This window comes from Eschrichtius robustus, chromosome 3 (assembly GCF_028021215.1).
Source record: "Eschrichtius robustus isolate mEscRob2 chromosome 3, mEscRob2.pri, whole genome shotgun sequence".
In the NCBI taxonomy this organism is placed as follows: domain Eukaryota; kingdom Metazoa; phylum Chordata; class Mammalia; order Artiodactyla; family Eschrichtiidae; genus Eschrichtius; species Eschrichtius robustus.
This window is the reverse complement of record NC_090826.1, coordinates 167,186,674-167,207,829: the sequence shown is the minus strand read 5'-3', so window position 1 is coordinate 167,207,829 and position 21,156 is coordinate 167,186,674. Positions and strand designations below refer to the sequence as shown.

General features: G+C 39.0%; 1 protein-coding gene across 2 annotated transcripts in view; it reads right to left on the bottom strand.

Annotated features, from left to right (window-relative positions):
• NVL (nuclear VCP like) overlaps positions 1-21,156 on the bottom strand; it is a 107,495-nt gene that overhangs the window by 15,083 nt on the left and 71,256 nt on the right. For both annotated transcript variants that reach the window (XM_068541773.1, XM_068541772.1), the window contains exons 20-22: positions 7,684-7,760; positions 4,891-4,979; positions 1,915-1,985 (exon numbers count right to left, since the gene is read on the bottom strand). In XM_068541773.1, the coding sequence (XP_068397874.1) occupies positions 1,915-1,985; positions 4,891-4,979; positions 7,684-7,760 (237 nt within the window). The remainder of the gene's footprint in view (positions 1-1,914; positions 1,986-4,890; positions 4,980-7,683; positions 7,761-21,156) is intronic.

Genomic DNA, 21,156 nt, shown 5'->3' with positions numbered 1-21,156 from the left:
AACTGGGGCCCCCTGCATTGGGAGCATGGTCTTAGCCACTGGACTACCAAGGAAGTCCCCTCTCTTGGTTATTTACTCAAAAGAAATAAAAACACATGTTCCCCCCCCCCCCCCAAAAAAAACCCACACACACATTCAGAGCACCATTATCCATAAAAGCCAAAAACTGGAAACAACTGAAGTGTCCACCAACAGGGGAAAGGATAAGCAAATTGTGGTATATTCATATAATGGGAAACTACTCAGCAAGAGGATGGATCAAGCTAGTGAAAAACAGAGCAAAGTGGATGAGTCTCTAAAACAATACACTGAGCAAAAGAAGCCAGACAAATGAGTATATATTGTATGACTGCATGTATGACTGCATTTACATAAAGTTCTAAAACAGGCAAAGTTAGAGCATGATGACAGAAGTCAGATCAGGGGTTACCTAGAGCAGCATTTAGAAAAGGGACTGACAACTACAAAAGAACACAAGGGACTTTCTGAAGTGATTAAAATGTCCTCTATATTGATTGTAGTGCTGGTTACATTTGCCAAAACTTACAGAACTGTATTTGTGCATTACACAGGTAAATTAAATTTCAATTAAAAAAAGTAAGGTTACAGGATGAGAGTGACAAATGTGGAGCTATGTCAGTATGTCCTAATTCTTGAAAACCCTCAAAACTTGGCTGTAGATAAGAAACAATCTCAATTAAAAAAGATTTTCTTTAATGACTAAATCTTTGGGAGGACACTTATATCAGTACTCTCTTGTTGATCAGAATGAAAACTTCCAGTAAGATTAACTGTAAAACTGTTCCTGATTTTAATTAATAAGATTATCTTATTCAAAGATATTCAATAAAATAAAAACATTTCCTCTAGTATACAAAAATGCCTGAGAGGTCAAAGCAGACTTTCAATTCTCCAAATATGGTAGAAGACCCAGTCCAAGTTCAGCAGACTTGACTTTACTCTAGCAGAAAAAGAAGTAAGTCATCGGCCTAAAAGATACCACCACCAGCCCAAACCCCTTAATTGATTATTTTAGTTAAAAGTGATAAGATGGTCAACTAACTTAGAGCATTTACACCAAGACCGGAGGCACTGGAACAAAGCAACCCATCGCATATATTGGGTTGGCCAAAAAAGTTCGTTCGGGTTTTTCTGTAAGATGTTATGGAAAAACCTGAACGAACTTTTTTGGCCAACCCAGTAAGTGTTTGAACTTGGACTTAAGTGTTTTCAATGAGTAATCATAAACACTGAGCCTGGGGTAATAAATGGCAAACGATTTAAAGGAATTTTTAGTATAGTCAATAAACAGGATCTCGTGGCTAAGGCACATTCTAGGAGTTCAGAAACACAAGATATCCAAGTGAACAAAACTTATCACAACAGTTTTCAATTTATGCATTTCTCAGGGTTGGATATTTTGTTGCTCTCTTTGTGTCATAGTAACCTGACTTCACTTAATAGCAAACATTTAACTTATTACAAACAGAATACCTCAACACAGGAAGAAATAAATATGGGAAAATCTGGTATTTTTTGTAAGGACAAGTCACAGTGATTTTTAACCCTTCTCTGACCTTATGGTGAAGGTATTTTTAGTCTCCTAAAACTACGGGTAAGTCCATAGTGCGTAGACTGGGCAGCTTAGGTTGAAGAAGATAAGAAATTATTTGTTTAAAAGGGTGAAGCAGGTCCAATAATACTTGAATGAGACTAATTAAAAATTCTGAGCTTGTGGAAACAGACACAAGAGGTCATTTTCTCTTTGTGTTTAGTCTCTAAAAACATTCAACATTACAGTCTCTCAAGAACACTCTCACAGAGGCAACTATTTTGCTTGTTTTCATGAGTTCACATACCTACTACTCTCAATTCTAGTCGCTTTTCTCTTATACCTTTAAGAGCATTGCTTACCTCTTTTGATACAGATGACTTTACTTTCTTGAAAGCTTCTTCAAAGTGCTTCTGACTAACCTTGAGTTCACCTGTGGAGCAAATGCATAAATATACATATCTGGGTACAGTATGCTAATTGTGATTTACAACTTAATTTCTCTTGAGAGACTTCTAAGCATTCAAGGGGAACACTGAGGAAATTAATGATGACACTGGTTCTACTCTTTTTCAGAACAATATTCAAGCCAGATATATTCTGCTCAAGAGTTTTTAGACACTTTTTAATTTTAATTTAATTTACATATACCTGACCACATTTAATTTTACATAAACGTGTAATGTTTATAATATCCTACATTAAAAAGTGTAATCTTTTTATTTGTAATCTTTTTTTCCCCAGCAATCAAAACAGTTTATTGTGGAACAAATTATACCAAAAAGTACTTTGTCTAGACTTAATTAGAGAAAGATTCTTATCCTTTAAAGAAAACAGTTCATGTGTTTTGTTACTTTCTTTTTCTCCCCAGCTTTATTGAGATATTGTTGGCATATAACACATTTAAGTTTAAGGAGTACAACGTGATGATATTATGGGTGAATATACTGCAAAATAGTTATCACAGTAGGGTTAGTTAACACCTCTATCCCTTCATGATAGTTTTTTTATTTTTGTGGTGATAATTTTTAAGATCTACTTTCTGAACAACTTTCATGTACAGCTGACCCTTGAACAATGCCAGGGTTAGGAGTGGTGACCCTCAGTCAAAAATCTGCATATAATGTTAAAGTTGGCCCTCCGAATCTGCGGTTCCATTATCTGCGGATTCAACTGAGTGTGGATTGTGTAGTGTTATACTACATATTTACTGAAAAGAATCCACGTGTAAGTGGATCTGCACAGTTCAAACCCATGTTGTTCAAGGGTTAACTGTATATAACATAGTATTGCTAATTAGTACGCTGGATCCCCAGAACTTATTCATCTTGTAGCAGGAAGTTTGTAACCTTTGACCAGTATCTCCCCATTTTCCCTACCTTCTGCTCCTCAGATTTTAATGCAGTACCACCCAAAGAAAACTATCACTCATAAACAGATAACCCTTTGTTATCTTTGTACTGTTTACTTTAACTAAATGGCAATGTTCATGAAGAAGAACTAGAACTGTTCTCTTTCAGGATAATCCAAATAAATTTAACTAAGAATGGAAAGTAGAATTCCATAGTATTCAAGAGGGCATACACGTAATTAGATGTTATGGAATTATATCATAATACATAATATATATAGGTCATATCACAACACTGGAATAGAAGGGTGTTTTAATTTCTTATAAGGTTATGCCATCACATAGTAAGAGAAATTTAATAACTAAAGGCTTGGTTTACAATTTTAGTATGACAACTTAAGTGATGACAATTTATACTTAAAATAGTAAATTTTATACAGATATTAAGGTAGTGTATTTACCTAAAAGTAAAATACAATGTGTTGCTGAACAGGTCAAATGGAATTTGAATGGCATTACTGATTTCAGGTTCTGTTAAGATATCAATGAAAAGTCCCTGAAGGACAGGCAGCTGCAAATGCAAACTGTAGCAAAGCAGGGATGTCAGAATTTGTTACACGTTTATAAAGTAACATCCAATCAGAATTATTATTATTATTAAAAAAAAAACACATTTATTTATTTATTTGGCTGTGCCGGGTTTCAGTTGCGGCATGCAGGATCTTCGTTGCCATGTGTGGGATCTTTAGTTGCGGCATGCGGAATCTAGTTCCCTGACCAGGGATCAAACCTGGGCCCCATGCATTGGGAGCATGGAGTCTTAACCACTGGACCACCAGGGAAGTCCCCAATCAGAATTATTAGTAGCAGCCAATACATATACAGAGGCCTGCTAATTTTTAGTGACAAATCCAAAGATAGTCATCAGATTCAGCTCTCAGGTGGCATACTACCACATAATGATTTCTTATAAGACATACTAATTTTGCTAATTATATCCCACCCACTTCCAAAACGAACTTAAAATAGCTTACAATAAAAGAAGTTCAGATAACTGAATCTTAAATTAAACAACCAAAAAAATGAGGGACTTCACAATCAAGATACGTGTGCTGACAAATCTAAGCTAAGCATATGCTGCTGCAACTGCAAAGAAAAGTTAGCTCCAAGATTCCTGGTAGCCAAAGAAAAAAGGGAAAAGAATAAAACAAATAAATATGAATAAAGAAAGACATCTTCTGGGAAATCTACTGAATAAAAGGAGATCAACCTAGACTTGAACTTCAGATGACAGTACAGGTTTTGAGGACAAGGCAGGTCTTTTGAAGAAGGTATTCGACAGTACTGTAAGGAAGACGGCCACACACAGCAACTGATCAAACAACTGTCCCAGGAACCAAGCAAAGTAGAGGTTATTTCTGTACTTGGCATGGTCGGCCTGCAGGTCACAAATGAATCGTTCTGTAACCCAAATAATACAATCAAAGACACTGTCAAATGCAAAGAACAATGCAAAGCTGTTGACATGGCCCCAAAGGAAAATGTAAGTATATGGAAAGTTATTTCAATTTTTACTTCTTGTTTGTGTGTTTTCTAAGCTCTTCAATTTAGGCTACATTTTAACAGGAAAGTAGGTATCACCTTAGAAAAAGAATGAGAAAGTTTTCCAGTATTGATAAATAGACCAAACTCATGATGAAGACAGTAAATGGACCTACTTGCCTAACTCTAAACGTTTGTATATGATGATAAGGAAAGACAGAAAACATTTTATTAGGCACCAAATAACTTTGCTATTATTGTAGTTGTCAGCCACAGAGGTTATGTAATATTCCAGAACAGCTGCTAAAGGTCTCATCAGAAAAATGTCAGTTTTAATATCACAGATGACAGATGTTAGGAAATGGACATTTTCCAGGTTAACAGTGATTTTAGGTATCCAGAGTCATAATTAACTAGGACTGAGAGATTCTGTAGAGAACTGTACCTTTTTCACTTCCACTCTTCTGTCTTGCCATTTCCTGCCTCAAGGCACAGATAGAAGCCTCCCGTACCAAAGCAGAGAGATCTGCACCCCTGTAATAAAAGAACCGTTCTTATTCATTTATTCTTAGACACTGCAAAAGCCCAGAAAAAATTCTGACAGCAATTTCTTTTTAAGTCACATATTAAACAATCAGGAAAGACACTAACCAATAAAGGTGGGATAAACTGATTATGGTCAGTAGGAAAGAGCTTTTAGTTTTCACCTAAAATATTTCTAACTTTCAGAAGAAAGGAAATTATGAAGGAAACAATGCAATGAATCATAAATATTCCCATGCTAATCACTATAGATACTAATGATAATATAAAAAGTCTAAAACAACCAGTCAGTAGAAAGCAACTCATACATTATTTATTGTAAAATTTTCATTCACAAGGCCCATGCTAAAGTGCTAACTGGCCCATTACCAGTATATACCATTAGTATATTACCTAATGTCTAAACTAAGCTTATATAAAAAATCATTTATGACCCCTAGTTCAAAAAAGGAAAATACAAAGGCTAAAAAGTCTTTGATGCACTTGATTCAAGCTCAACCTGAATGGATACATCATAAATTACTTAAAATATGACAAGAACTAACAAGCCTTCATTTAATGGCTCTGTGTAATATGCTGAGTCAGCATGGCTCTTGAGTTCAATGAAAGACATTGGGGCTGACTGGTGTTTCAATACATTACATCTTTAACAGGATTCTTACAGATGCTTTGAGAAAGATTTTGAATTGGGGGATTAAAAACCTCATTTCTAGACAAACATTTAACATATAATGTGACAATCCACATAACTAATAAAATTAAAGACCCCCAGAGTTTAAATTGTTAACTGAATCCAATCTTTCTGTTGGTTACGTGTTAGGTTTGTAACATTATTTAATAATCACACACATTAACCAATAATGTAACAAGTAGCTGAAGACTGTAGTATTATACTGCCTTTCAAACCGTGAAGACAGTGGCATTAAAACTCAAAACATACAACATTCAACTTTAACCCTAACCCATATTAACTGACTCCTTACGTGGTATAATCCAGAAGATTTGGCCCAGGGTAAGTTCTGCCATCAAAACTGCCTCTGCTACCAACTGAAAATCTTTTCAGATTTTAGCACTCAAACATGTAAACTACTCACTTAAGTCTTACTTTCTTTAGCAGTAAGTTCATTAATTATAGACTGGCATGCATTTGATTCCCAATGAGGGGAAGAGAGACATTCTCCTTAAAGGTAAGGTAGGGCTTTTACATACGCCCCTCACCACCACGGGCCTGGGGGACCATTTCCCTTTCACTGAGACAGTCACTGCTTTCTTATGTGAGCCAAGAGTCCTGATCAGAGTGCGGCAAATCTCTCAGGCGCGTTGGGGTTGAGGTGGCAGAACAAAGATCAAGACTCAGGTCCCTAGATGTTCATATATGAAAAAACTGGACATTAAACTTTGGATCCCGGCCACATGCCCTAAAAATGACCAGCATGGTTTCAAGTGGAATCATCTTAATAAGAGACGGTTATGTGGGCTTCCCTGGTGGCACAGTGGTTAAGAATCCGCCTGCCAATGCAGGGGACACGGGTTCGAGCCCTGGTCCAGGAAGATCCCACATGCCACGGAGCAACTAAGTCCGTGCGCCACAACTACTGAGCCTGCGCTCTACAGCCCGTGCACCACAACTACTGAGCCCGTGCACCACAATTACTGAGCCTGCGTGCCTACAGCCCGTGCTCCGCAACAAGAGAAGCCACCGCAATGAGAAGCCCGCACACCGCAAGGAAGAGCAGCCCCTGCTCGCCACAACTAGAGAAAGCCCGCGTGCAGCAACGAAGACCCAACACAGTCAAAAATGAATGAATGAATAAATAAATAAATGTATTTAAAAAAAAAAAAAAAAAAGAGAGAGAGACGGTTATGTGAAATTCTTCAACCAGAACTGGAAAGAACCGAGTGCCTATATCAGTACCAGTGGCTATGTTTCTTGGATATAAATTTATACTGCTAAATAAATAATAGACTCCTGAAGACCTCAAAGATTAAAACACTGCTTTCCTTGACTGACTTAGCTTCAGAAAGCACATTATTTGACCTTGACCTACAGGAATACCATGAACACCCTAGTATACTGTGGACAATCAACAGGGTTTTTAAAATAAGCCAGAGGGAGAGATGTCCCCTGTTAGTCCAATGTGAATTTCATTTTCTTCCCTGTGAACCAAAATTAGGAGAGTTAACAAATTTACTTAAAAACACATGTAGGAAACAACAAAAACAACCACCACCACACACATATGAAAGCTGAAGGCAGAAATATTTGACCTCCTGCTTTTACTACAGGCTGTGTGAATATTAACAGGTGTGCTGTGAAAAATGCATTCTGAGGCTTGAAAAACTTGTAGATTATTTTCTTTTAAATGCTGAAGCACCTCGATAATTTGGCAGCTGGTAATGAAATGTCTGCTTTAATATTCTGGAACGACAGAGACAATTTGTGAAAGGCAGTGATGGTGGTCAGGGTAGCTGAGTACCAAGAGTGAACATATGAGAGGATTCCCCTTACTCCTGGGAACTCCTCAGAGCCTCAAAATGGGTAGTACCTTCTCTAAGAAGGAAGAAGGAGGAAAAGCCAGACGCTGGGTGCTTTACAGGATTCCTAATTTAATCCTCCCAACATCATTCTCCATCATTTTGCACATGAGAAAACTGAGCCTCAGAGAGTTAACTGATTGGAGATGGAGATACTCACGTATAGCAATCACAGCGAAGGTCACCAGCAACTGCTTCCAAATTTACATCTGCATCCAGTGGGGGTTTGGTGCCATTCTGAGTAAGAGAGAAAAATCCACTTTCATTGAGGCTTTAAAGATCTATATTTTCCCACATAATAGGTTCTAAATAAATAGTAATGGCTGCTTGACTAAATGAATATAATTGACTCCCAGACTAGTGTTACAGATTTTTACAAATTTCGATTTTGAGAAATGAGGTTAAGAAGTAGATCCCAAACTTGGGAAAGCTGAAGGCAAACAATTTATGCTGGTGAAGTCTGAAGAATCTGTAAGTACTACAGCAAAACCAAAACACCAAGAACAAAACCCACCACCCTCAATCTTTCCAAAGGTGAAGAATCACACTTCCTTTCCCTGATATGGCAAGTATATAAGCAGTGATTAGTTTTGATGTGCATATGTGCTTAGTTTTGGTGTGAGGCTGGCTAGGAAGGGAGAAATAACATTGAACGTGGCCAAGAGAGAACAATCAGCAAACTGCTCTACAAAAAAAAGCCAAAAGCCCTCTGTGCTCAATGTGTTCTTTCCTAACCCTTTATCTAAATCTCAACCCTGACTTTGGTGCCAATTCCCCTTCAGCTCATACTAAGAGATGCTAGAAAGGACAAGTATCAGAACAGCCTTAGAATTCCAACACCACTTAACACGGTACCTTGCATGCATACAGTACATATTTAATAACATTTTTAGTGACTTAAACTGCAGAGGCAAACAAAACAGTTCTTAGTGACTTAAAGTACAGGACATTGTTAAGATGGTAGGTTTGTGAGTATTTGCTTTATTATTCTGATTTATTCTGATTCATAACTTAAATCTACATTGCATATTGTCTTTCCTTGGTAGCAAATATTACATGGAAATAAACAGTTTAAGAAGAAACACACAGGAAAAAAGTAAATAAACATATGTCATTAAGCCTCAAGTGTAAATATTAGCTCGGCAGGTGCTCCAAGCAGAGGGTCAGACGACCCAGCACCTTGAGCTATCACCTGCTTCTGGTCCATGCTCAGAGGGTGTCCTCTCATGTCCTCCCAGCTGGGCATGTTTAAGAATTTAATCAACTGTACATCTGCTAGCTGCTATTATTTGATAAAATGCAAATGTTCATCTAACACAGGTTCAAGAAACAGTTATGTTTCCCATTCAATCCACTTTGACCTGCGAAATAAACATGGGAAAATAAACTCTCTGTGTGACCTTAGGAAACAATCTTTGTGCTTTTTTCTTTTCTCCCTCTGGTTGTGTGTAAAACTAGAAGGTCAGACTGCGTGATCCGTAAGTTTCCTTCAATCTCCTCAGTTAACCTTGTGCTGATAGAGGTGGGCAGTGCCTGAAGGAAGCAGGAGGCCAGCTTCTGTGGCTCTGGTAATGTTCTCTCTTTTACTGTGGTAAAATTTACGTAACAAAATTTATCATTTTAACCATTTAAAAATGTATAGTTTAGTGGCATTAATTACATTCACGTTACTGTGCAACCATCAATCTCTAAAACATAACCAGCCACCTTCCCAAAATAGAACTTTGTGTTAAGGGACAACCCTCCCCTCCCCTACTCCCCCCCCCCCCCCTCCGCCAGCCCCTGGCAGCCACCATTCTACTTTCTGTCTCCATGAAATTAACTGCTAATATTCTTTCTTGAAGGTTTTGTTTATAAAAACGCATGAAGTTGGACATTTAATGATACGTCTACTTTTCTGTACGTGCATTATACTTTAATAAAAAGGTCTGAAAAGTGGAAATAACACTGAACAGGAATTTAAAAACTTGAGTTCTGAAGTTCAAATCTACAACTGAATGGACATTTGGTAAGGCCCCAAATCTTTATTGCATATTTTCGTAATTAAAAAAACCCAGCATCTTTTTTTTTAATTTAAAAAATTTTCTATTTTTGGCCATGCATCTTGTGGGATCTTAGTTCCCTGACCAGGGATTGAACCCGGGTTCACAGCACTGAGTCCTAACCACTGGACCACCAGGGGATTCCCCCCAAAACCCAGTATCTTATCTCCAGATAAGTAGAGATAATTTGGTGCTGTATTTGGGAGGGGAAGGGGGAGGGGGAGGGGAAGTCTTGTTTAAATAGTGATGATGAACAGGTGATAAGGATTTATCATGATGGAGAATAGAAATGTTTGGACTTTCCAAGCTATGTCGGAAGTGGGAAAGCCTGAGGACACTGCCCTGTTGAGTCCCTCAATCTACCAGTAGCAGGAGGTAGGGGGTGGGGCAAGAGGCTACCTCATTAGGCATGAGCCCTTTTGAGATTCTTTAATGTTCTTAAGAAACTATTAGGGCTTCTCTGGTGGCACAGTGGTTAAGAATCCGCCTGCCAATGCAGGGGACACGGGTTCGAGCCCTGGCCTGGGACGATCTCACATGCACGGGGCAACTAAGCCCGTGTGCAACAACTACTGAGCCTGTGCTCTAGAGCCCATGAGCCACAACTACTGAGCCCATGTGCCACAACTACTGAAGCTCACGCGCCTAGAGCCCGTGCTCCGCAACAAGAGAAGCCAATGCAATGAGAAAGGAAGGAAGGAGGGAAGGAAGGAAGGAAGGAAGGAACTATCAACCTTACCTTGATGGTCACCCAGCACATGGATGTTCCCTGTGCTGCTAGAGAATTTTACCTCAAACTATCTACTGTCCTGTTTTTTTTGTTGTTGTTTTTAATTTATTTTTGGCTGTGTTGGGTCTTCGTTGCTGCGTGCGGGCTTTCTCTAGTTGTGGCAAGAGGGGGCTTCTCTTGTTGCGGAGCACAAGCTCTAGGCATGTGGGCTTCAGTAGTTGAGGCACTCGGGCTCAGTAGTTGCAACTCTTGGGCCCTAGAGCGTGTGGGCTTCAGTAGTTGTGGCATGTGGGCTCAGTAGTGTGGCTTGTGGGCTCTAGAGCACAGGCTCAGTAGTTGTGGCGCACGGGCTTAGTTGCTCTGCGGCATGTGGGATCTTCCCGGACCAGGGATTGAACCCGTGCCCCTGCACTGGCAGGTGGATTCTTAACCACTGTGCTACCAGGGAAGTCCCTACTGTCCTGTTTTAATCAAAAGCTCAATCATAAGAAATTGATTCATGGAGGACTGCATGAGGATAATTCTTTTATACTTCTCAATATCTAAATTCTATTCTTGGGTCAAGCCGGACTTTCATAAAGGCTCACACATCCTCAAAGTGCATTTCTTTGACCTTTCATGAAGTTGTTTTTAATGAACAGGCTTTTAGTTATGTCTGCAGCTTACATTAGGAGAACCACCAGCTTCAGTCCTGAAGGGCTTATTATTGTGTTTATGATAGGGATATTGGTAAAAACGTCTATCACAACTGAGTGTCTTCTTTATGAGAACCCAGAGGAGAAATTTCTCTCACAACTGCATACGGGGAGCAATTGCCAACTTGCCATATTTAGGGCACTCTTTAAGTTAAATCTTTTGAGAAAGCTCAATATATAAAGGAACACAATAAACAAATGCTTATCTAAATAATATTTTAGAAAAATAATTCTTAGAAATTTAGATTCTCAGAAATTTTCTAATTCTTAGGAGATTAATTTTTTAGAAAAATAAACCCCCAAAATACTATCAATTGAAAGAAAGCAACAAACTGCCTTTTTTTGGGGGGTGTGGTCTACATAGGATACTTCCAAAAGTTTCAATAGCAACATTACTTTCTTTTTTTTTTTTTAAAGATTTATTGATTGATTGATTGCTATGTTGGGTCTTCGTTTCTGTGCTAGGGCGTTCTCTAGTTGCGGCAAGCGGGGGCCACTCTTCATCGTGGTGCGCGGGCCTTTCACTATCGTGGCCTCTCTTGTTGCGGAGCACAGGCTCCAGACGCGCAGGCGCAGTAGTTGTGGCTCGCGGGCCTAGTTGCTCCGCGGCATGTGGGATCCTCCCAGACCAGGGCTCGAACCCGTGTCCTCTGCATCAGCAGGCAGATTCTCAACCACTGCGCCACCGGGGAAGCCCCAACATTACTTTCCAATTAGTAGAAATAAGGGCTGAGGAATCTCTGTATAATTAAAATCTAATTATTCTTAACTGAAATGTGGCCGTAAGAATGTGACCTGCAGTAAGAAGTAAAATGGCAGGTGAATTCTATGTACTGTCAAGTGGGAGCAATGAGAAAATTTTAAATGGCATATTACAAAGCTTATAAAACCAAGTATATAAATAGTTTAGAGAATCATTTATTAAAATATTTATATATATTAAATATTTAGAACTTTTTATACTAACTTTGTTTTCTTCACTACTGGTTTTATTATCTCTTAATAAAGCTCTAATGGATATCTCAAATAATTTCATAACTAGAGAAAGCCGAACCAAAAGAATTATTAGAAAAAGGAAAATAGTCTCTTAAGAAGTTACAGCCCACAAATATAATATGATTCTACTCATATGAGGTACCTAGAGTAGTCAAATTCATAGAGACAGAAAGTAGAATGGCGGTTGCCAGGGCTGGGGGGAGGGTGGAATGGGGAGTTACTGTTTAATGGGTACAGACTTTCAGGCTGCAAAACGAAGAGTTCTGGAGATGGACAGTGGTGATGACTGCACACAACAATGTGGATGCGCTCATGTCAAAGAACTGTCCACTTAAAAATGGTTAAAATGGTAAATTTAAGTTAGACATATCCTACCGTGATTTATTTATTTATCTTTTCAATTTATTTTTTAAAAACTTATTTTCTTTCTTTCTTTATTTTTGGCTGCATTGGGTCTTCGTTGCTGTGCGCGGGCTTTCTCTAGTTGTGGCGAGCGGGGGCTACTCTTTGTTGTGGTGCGCGGGCTTCTCATTGTGGTGGCTTCTCTTGTTGCGAAGCACGGGCTCTAGGCGCGTGGGCTTCAGTAGCTGTGGCTCGTGGGCTCTAGAGCGCAGGCTCAGCAGTTGTGGCTGAGTTGCTCCGTGGCATGTGGGATCTTTCTGGACCAGGGCTCGAACCCGTGTCCCCTGCATTGGCAGGTGGATTCTTAACCGCTGCGCCACCAGGGAAGTCCTCTTACCATAATTTAAAAAAAAGGGAAGTTATGACCCATTTACACTACTATTCTGATGTTTAATCCTATAATTCTGATTAAGCATTATACGTTATGGAAAACTCAGGTTCAAAAAGTAATTCAAGATGTGCTACAACTTTTATGTTATTTCAATAATTACATCTATATTGAGTCACAGAAATCTATTCTTATAGCACATAACAGAGTCTGCAATCAGCAATGATTTTTATTCATATAGTTGAGTGGAAAACAAATAAAGCGGAAAATTAACATAATCGTACCATCATAACATGGTAACTGTTATTTTGCAATTTCTTGCCAGTCTTTGAACATATACATAGAAACACATATCTCTAAATGCAAATCAAAACTACAATGAGGTACCACCTCACAATGGTCAGAATGGCCATCACTAAAAAGGCTACAAATAACAAATACTGGAGAGGGTGTGGAGAAAAGGGAACCCTCCTACACTGTTGGTGGGAATGTTAAATTGGTGCAGCCACTATGGAAAACAGTATGGAGGTTCCTCAAAAAATTAAAAATGGTGTTGCCATATGATCCAGCAATCCCACTCCTGGGCATATATCCAGATAAAACTCTAATTCAAAGATACATGCAGCCCTACATTCATAGCAGCACTGTTCACAATAGCCAAGACATGGAAACAACCTACATGTCCATTGACAAATGAATGGATAAAGAAGATGTGGTACATATATACAACAGAATACTACTCAGCCATAAAAACGAATGAAATAATGCCATCTGCAGCAACATGGATGGACCCAGAGATTATCATACTACGTGAAGTCAGAAAAAGAAAGATAAATACCATATGATATCACTTGTATATGGAATCTAAAATATGACACAAATGAACTTATCTACGAAACAGAAACAGACTCACAGACATAGAGAATAGACTTGTGGTTGCTGAGGGGGGGTGGGGGAGTGATGGATTGGGAGTTTGGGATTAGCAGATGCAAACTATTATATACAGAATGGATAAACAACAAGGTCCTACTGTATAGCACAGGGAATTATATTCAATATCCTGTGATAAACCATAATGGAAAAGAATATGATAAAGAATATATATATATATATATATATATTTTTTTTTTTTTAAGGAATCTTACTTTTGTGTGGTCAAAGCTGGCTAAGATTGGACAGATTTATTTATAAGGTTTATTTATTTATTTATTTATTTTGGCTGTGTTGGGTCTTCGTTTCTGTGCGAGGGCTTTCCCCAGTTGTGGCAAGCGGGGGCCACTCCTCATCGCGGTGCGTGGGCCTCTCACCATCGCGGCCTCTCTTGTTGCGGAGCACAGGCTCCAGACGCGCAGGCTCAGTAGTTGTGGCTCATGGGCCCAGTTGCTCCGTGGCATGTGGGATCTTCCCAGACCAGGGCTCGAACCCGTGTCCTCTGCATCAGCAGGCAGATTCTCAACCACTGCGCCACCAGGGAAGCCCCATATATATATATTCTTTTATATATATAAAAAACTGAATCACTTTGTTGTATAGCAGAAATTAACACAACATTGTAAATCAACTATATTTCGTCAATAAAATAAAAAAGAAAAAAACACACATCTTTGTATCCTGTTTTTGTGAGATAAAGTTTGCTCATCAGTAAAATGGAAATAATATTCATTTGAATATTTAAATATTCAATTGAAACAGTTCAAAAGGCAGTTGCAAGGATTAAGCATATTCATATTTGTAAAGTACCTAGAACACAGTAAGTGCTTAATAAATATCACTTTTTATTATATCAGATATTCTTATCTTAGTTCATGAAAATTTAACGGATATGTTTCTTGGTGAGAAGTTATATGTTTTAGTCTTACGGGGCACATTTTAAAAAACATATTGAGAATTTTGGGTCTCTTAGTGGAATTTTTATCACTATTTTAAAGACTGCATATTACCTCAAAGCACTTGGCAGACATCAAATAACCTTTCTGACTTTCTGAGATAAGGGTAAGTTTTAATGACATTTATAGGAAGAAACAGAAATTAAGAAAAAAAAGTTCTACTTGTCCAAGGGGTTTTCAGTGATAAACCTCTTATTACCACATCATTACCAGCAACACCAAATAGAATATATAAAAAAAGTAGTATGTCATTGCTTGTTTTTCTCTTAAGAAACTTAGACTCCAAAAGATACTGAGAAGTTGCTCTGACCCACAGATCTTTAGATTTTTAGGACCAAGACTAAAGAATTTTATTCTAATCTCCCCAAAATATTTCAAGTATTAATTGGAAAAAGAGGAAATAGTATATATAAAACGATCTGGGGAATTTAAGTAAAAAGCCAGCAAACTTTGAAATAGAAAGGTTTATTAAACATTAAAAAGGCCAATTTTTCTCACTTCTGTCTGAGTCTTTATAAAGACTGCCATGGGCAGGAGGTCTGCCTTGTGGACTCTGCCCTGAAATTAGATTCTGCTTCCTCTCCCTCTACCCTGCTTTAGCTTTAGCCATCAACAAAGATCTTTAAGCAAAAACATTCAAGGCCTCTGGAGGGAAAAAGATAAGGATGTGAAATGCAGTGCAAGCAGCTCTCCTCAGAGGGCAACAGAAAGTGCCCCGTCACTCAGGCCAGTGCGGGTCCCTTCCTCTGGAGCGGGTCTGAGAACACGACACGCCCATAACGGCTGCAAAAATACAGTTTAAGAATAAACAGCCAAAAGCCCTCCTTTGCCTTTAGCATAGACAGATGCTGAGAACTGACTATATAACAGTCTAAACCACAATCTCACAAAAGTTGCTTTTAAAGTCAAATAGATATTTATCAAAATGTCTTTTTCTGGTTTCTTTTCTTTCTATAGTCACAACTTTGTGCATGGAGGCTGCCCAAAGGGCCTTTCTATCTAATTCTAGGCCCTTCCTCCTTAACCTCAACATTTATGTTTTTGTTTAAAAAAAAACCCCACAAAACATTCTCCGTACCCCTCCCCCCACTATATGCATATATGCTCATGATAGAAAATTTGGAAATATAAAGCCACTGAGACAGAGACAAGCAGGCCCTGACATCCAGCAAGTGGGCCTTGGCGTCGCTACGAGCTGGCTGGGCCCTCACAGCTAGGCAGTGGTGCTCTCCTGTTGAACATAAACAATTTCACAGAACATCAACATCAGAGAAGGCCACTCCGTGACCAGGATGGATCAAGAGAAAAACAAGATTCCTGCATCATCATGTCTGAACACAGATAAAATGTGAACACTGTCCAAACCACAGAATGGTCAGACATTGCCTGTCCCGGCTAGTGTAAATGACAGCTGCTTCTTTACCAATCACAGCCTTAGCCTTGGTCTAGTCTTCCTTCTTGGTAAGATTTATTAAGACCCTCAATCACAGAATAATGCCTGGTTTTTGAAAGCAATTCAGAGCAAAGCCCCTTAAACTCTTCCCAAACCTAACACAAACACAAATTACTGAAGTCCTTTCTAACAACCTCTTACTGAGTCGCCCCACAGTTCTCTGTGGTGCGGGTCCTCCCTCACTTCAAAGAGAAACAAGCCCTGCTTGTTCAACTCCAAGTGTGTTCCTGGTCTCTGACTGGAGGGCCCTGAGAAGGCAGAAGAAGTAACCTGTAAGCCCATCCCCAAGAGGCAAGCACTGTTCATATTTTGCTATGTTTTCTTCTTGACTTTTTTCTTTATATTTCTTTATATAGTTGAAATCTCTAGGTTACTCAGTTGCCTTCATTTTTCTCCCTTTCTCAGGAATGAATCAATATGCCTGTTGTTGTTTTATAAACATTCATATTATCTTTTCATCTAGAAGAAAAGCTCTTTATAAGTAAGGACTATGTCTTATGTGTCTTAGTCTCCCCACAGTATACACACAACCAGGGATATATTTAGTTTACAATAAATACTTGTTGACTGACTAGAAGATCATTCATTTAGGTTAATATTCTAGTATTTTATTTTCCTAATAATTTTATCTTTGAAGTGGGGCCTTTACCCCTGAGTCCAAGAACTAACAATTTTAACAAATAGCGCTGAAACTCTAGATGAAGGAAGTGTAAACTTGTTCCACGGTGCTGAGTACCATACAGTGGATGACATACGTCTGGAAGAATGAGCCAATCATTCTTCTGGGTCCAAATCTGTAAGGCCCTCAACACCAAATACCTCATGAATTATTACTCCAATCTTTGCCTTTAATTAGTGATCTCCCACAGGCAAGTGTGAAGGTATCATCATTATATCGTTATCAGAAATTTACAGAAACAAATTAGGATTGTATAAATGTGCCTGTGTGTGTATACATACATACACACATATGTTAACCAAAGCAATCAAAACAATATGGTAGGGCTTCCCTGGTGGTGCAGTGGTTGAGAACCTGCCTGCCAATGCAGGGGACACGGGTTCGAGCCCTGGTCTGGGAAGATCCCACATGCCACGGAGCAACTAGGCCCGTGAGCCACAACTACTGAGCCTGCGCGTCTGGAGCCTGTGCTCCGCAACAAGAGAGGCCGCGATAGTGAGAGGCCCGCGCACCGTGATGAAAGAGTGGCCCCCGCTTGCCGTAACTAGAGAAAGCCCTCGCACAGATACGAAGACCCAACACAGCCAAAAATAAATAAATAAATAAATAAAAATTGAAAAAAAACCAAAAAAAAACAATATGGTACTGGCACAAAAACAGAAATACAGATCCATGGAACAGGACAGAAAGCCCAGAGATAAACCCACTTACCTATGGTCACCTAATCTATGACAAAGGAGGCAAGAATATACAATGGAGAAGACAGTCTCTTCGATAAGTGGTCCTGGGAAAACTGGACAGCTACATGTAAAAGAATGAAATCAGAACACTCCCTAACACCATACACAAAAATAAACTCAAAATGGATTAAAGACCTAAATGGAAGGCTGGACACTATAAAACTCGTAGAGGAAAACACAGGCAGAACACTCTTTGACATAAATTGCAGCAAGATCTTTTTTGATCCACCTCCTAGAGTAATGGAAATAAAAACAAAAATAAACAAATCTAACTAAACATAAAAGCTTTTGCACAGCAAAGGAAACCGTAAACAAAACAAAAAGACAACCCTCAGAATGGGAGAAAATATTTGCAAATGAAGCAACCGACAAGGGATTAATCTCCAAAATATACAGACAGCTCATGAAGCTCAATATCAAAAAAACAAACAACCCAAACAAAAAATGGGCAGAAGATCTAAATAGACATTAACCAAAGCAAACAAAAATGCCTTGATGCATTCATTATCAAACTTGATTGATACAAAGAAACAAGTACATATAACTAAAGAAGGGGTTCTTAACTTTGGCATTATTGATATTTTGAGTTGGAAAATTCTTTGTTGTGGGGCTGTTTTGTATGCTGTAGCATGTCCAGTAGCACCATCACTCCCCTGCCTTGGTGATAAACAAATGTCCCGAGACATTGCCCTTGGGGTGAGATGGGTTGCTGGTCATGGTAAAACTGCCCTAGGTTGAGAGCCACTGAACTAAAGCAATGTGTTTTCATGGCTTTGACCACCAGCTATGTGCTGATGACAGGCGAAACCATAACCCAGCCAGAGGACTCCTCTGAACTCCCAACCACAGGACTAACATCCTGCTACACGTCTCCCCTTGGATAGTGCCCAAGCACCTGAAACTCAAATAACATCACCTCCTCATTCCTAAATCTCTTATGCTGACAGACACCACCATCTATTCAGCTGTTCAAGCTGAGAAATCATCTTCCTTTTTCTTTACCCCCCTAACTCTATAGTTAATCCAATGTCCTATTAATTAAAATCTTTAAATAGTCCCCACATGTATGTCCTCTTTGCTATTCCCCTGATACTGCCTTAGTTCCGGCATGCCTCATTTTACAACCTTTACTTTCACCTTCCTCCAAGCTGGCTTCCACACTGCTGTCAGTGGGGTCTTGTTAACCCCCAGAGCTGGTTATCCTCCTGTTCCCCCTCCTGCGGGAGACAGTTATGAACACTGCTCTGTGCACTTTTAAGTAAGGGTGGCCCAGTGAAGTAGGAACACAGAATCTTCCGTTGCCAACACAGAAGGAAAATACTAAAAAAAAAGTTAAGTTTAAAAATTTACCAGTGGCAACCAAATAAAGAAAGGGGGTAAACCTTATGTTGTAAATGTTGAAAAGTGGGTTCCAAGGAAAGAGATCATTCTGGAGTGGCTAGTAATTAGGCCTCCATTCCTGGGAAGCAGCACTGAGGAAAGAAGCTAACAAAATCTTATGAATGTCCATTAAGATTCCAATCCGGAGAGAAGCAGTTTTTGGAGCAGATATCCCTGGGAAAAGCTAAACACAAACCTTCAGATATACTATCAGGGGATTTCAGCAGAATCAGGAAGAACCGCCAAGGTATGCCATTCCCCAGGAGCTGCACAGCACTGGGGGCACAAGCACATAGGAATGAGACACGCTCTGCATGAAGAGAGCAGGTCCAGGCATCAGGCATTTCACAGGGTCTCTTTCAGAAGAGAATAAGTTCAGGCTTCCTTATAATGGTCAAATCAGTACCAGCTTAGCTCTCTTTCCCACCCCCAGGCTATAAAAATGTGGAAAGAAAGCAATTAACCAGACCTCAAATTGTAATGTGTGAAGTGTAGGAAAACTAGTTCCAGGTAGAGTGAGAGGGTGATGAGAGAACTCATTCACTCTACACCGGGACAAAGAGAAGGTATGGATGAAGTAACAATCAAGTTCATTTCATGAACTTGGGAGTTCCAATGAAAGGAAGGAAAAAAGGAAAAAAAGAGAAGACTTCAAGTTTAATCACAGTGAGTGCAGTAGAAAAAGACAAATTAAAGCAAGTAGACAGGGGCTTCCCTGGTGGCGCAGTGGTTAAGAGTCCGCCTGCCAATGCGGGGGACATGGGTTCGAGCCCTGGTCCGGGAAGATCCCACATGCCACGGAGCAGCTGAGCCCTTGCACCACAACTACTGAGCCTGCACTCTAGAGCCCGTGAGCCACAACTACTGAGCCCACGCACCTGGAGCCCGTGCTCCACGGCGGGAGAGGCCACCGCAATGAGAAGCCTGCGCACCACAACGAAGAGTAGCCCCAGCTCGCCGCAACTGGAGAAAGCCTGTGCGCGGCGGCGAAGACCCAAAGCAGCCAACAATAGAATTAAATAAATAAATAAATTTAAAAAGTAAATAAATAAAAAATAAAGCAAGTAGACAAAAGATACAGAAGACAAAGGGTATCTAATATAAGAATAATCAGTGACCTTGAAGAAATAAACCCAACAAATGATACAGAAAAAGTATTGATACATACAACACAGAAACATTTCCCTGGAATGAAGGAAGAATTGCACCTACAAAATAAAAAGGCACACCAGACTTTAGTTCTTCACTACTCGAAATAAAACCCCACTATCACCACCACCAGCAACAGCAACAACAAAAAACTGACAGGGACATATCTTATTTCAGTTATTAAACTTCAAAGATAAAGAATTTTTCAGGGATCCAAGCAGAAAAAGCAAGTCACCTACCAAAGAGAAAACAAAGATCAGACCGACCTCAGACATTTTACAAACACATTCAATGCCCAAAATCATGCTGCAATTTCTACAAAGACCAGAAAGACTGTGCGACCAGGGAAAAATTATATCATTTAATATATCATTTAAGTATAAAGCTAATATATCATTTAATTATAAAGACAACAGGCAGACATTCTTAATCATGAAAAGAACTTGAGGAATACAGTTGAATAAACTATTAATAAATGGAATAAACCTGATGATGAAATACAGTCAACCAAATGACAAAATAGAAATAAACTAGAAAACATAAAAGCTGTGGCAAAAGTGCTGGTTGTGAGTACTGTATCTATTTAAATGTGAAACTAAGAATATGACTCTAGAACAGAACGTAAACTTGATGACACTGGGCAAATAAAAAATATACAGGGAACAAAAGCTGGTAAGTGGAAAAAGGGAAATACAAGAATGCTAATTATCTAACTTTCAGAGCAGAAATTAAACTGATGCCATCTAAAACGAAACGTGTACTTGGAAGTTTAATAATTCCTTTAGTTTTGTTTTCTGTTAAATTTCAAATAAATTTAACTTTATTTAAATAACGTGTTAAATTTATTCTCCTTCCTCCTTCTCATTCACTCAACCACCCACCCATCCAACAACCCATTCTGCATAAAGATGTTTGGAATGATGTCTGCACTAAATGTTAATGCAGATTATTTTGCAGTAGTTCAACTTAGGGTGATCTGCTTTCTTCTTTGTATTCTGTATGCACTGCTTATGATTTTTATAAAAAGAGCAAAGTCAATACTGTACAGGCATCTTAAAAGTTGGCACATACCAACATGGAGGACAGAATTCAACGTTGTGGCTTCAAAACTCAATTTTTCTCTGGATATTTAAAATGGGCCTATATCTATTTA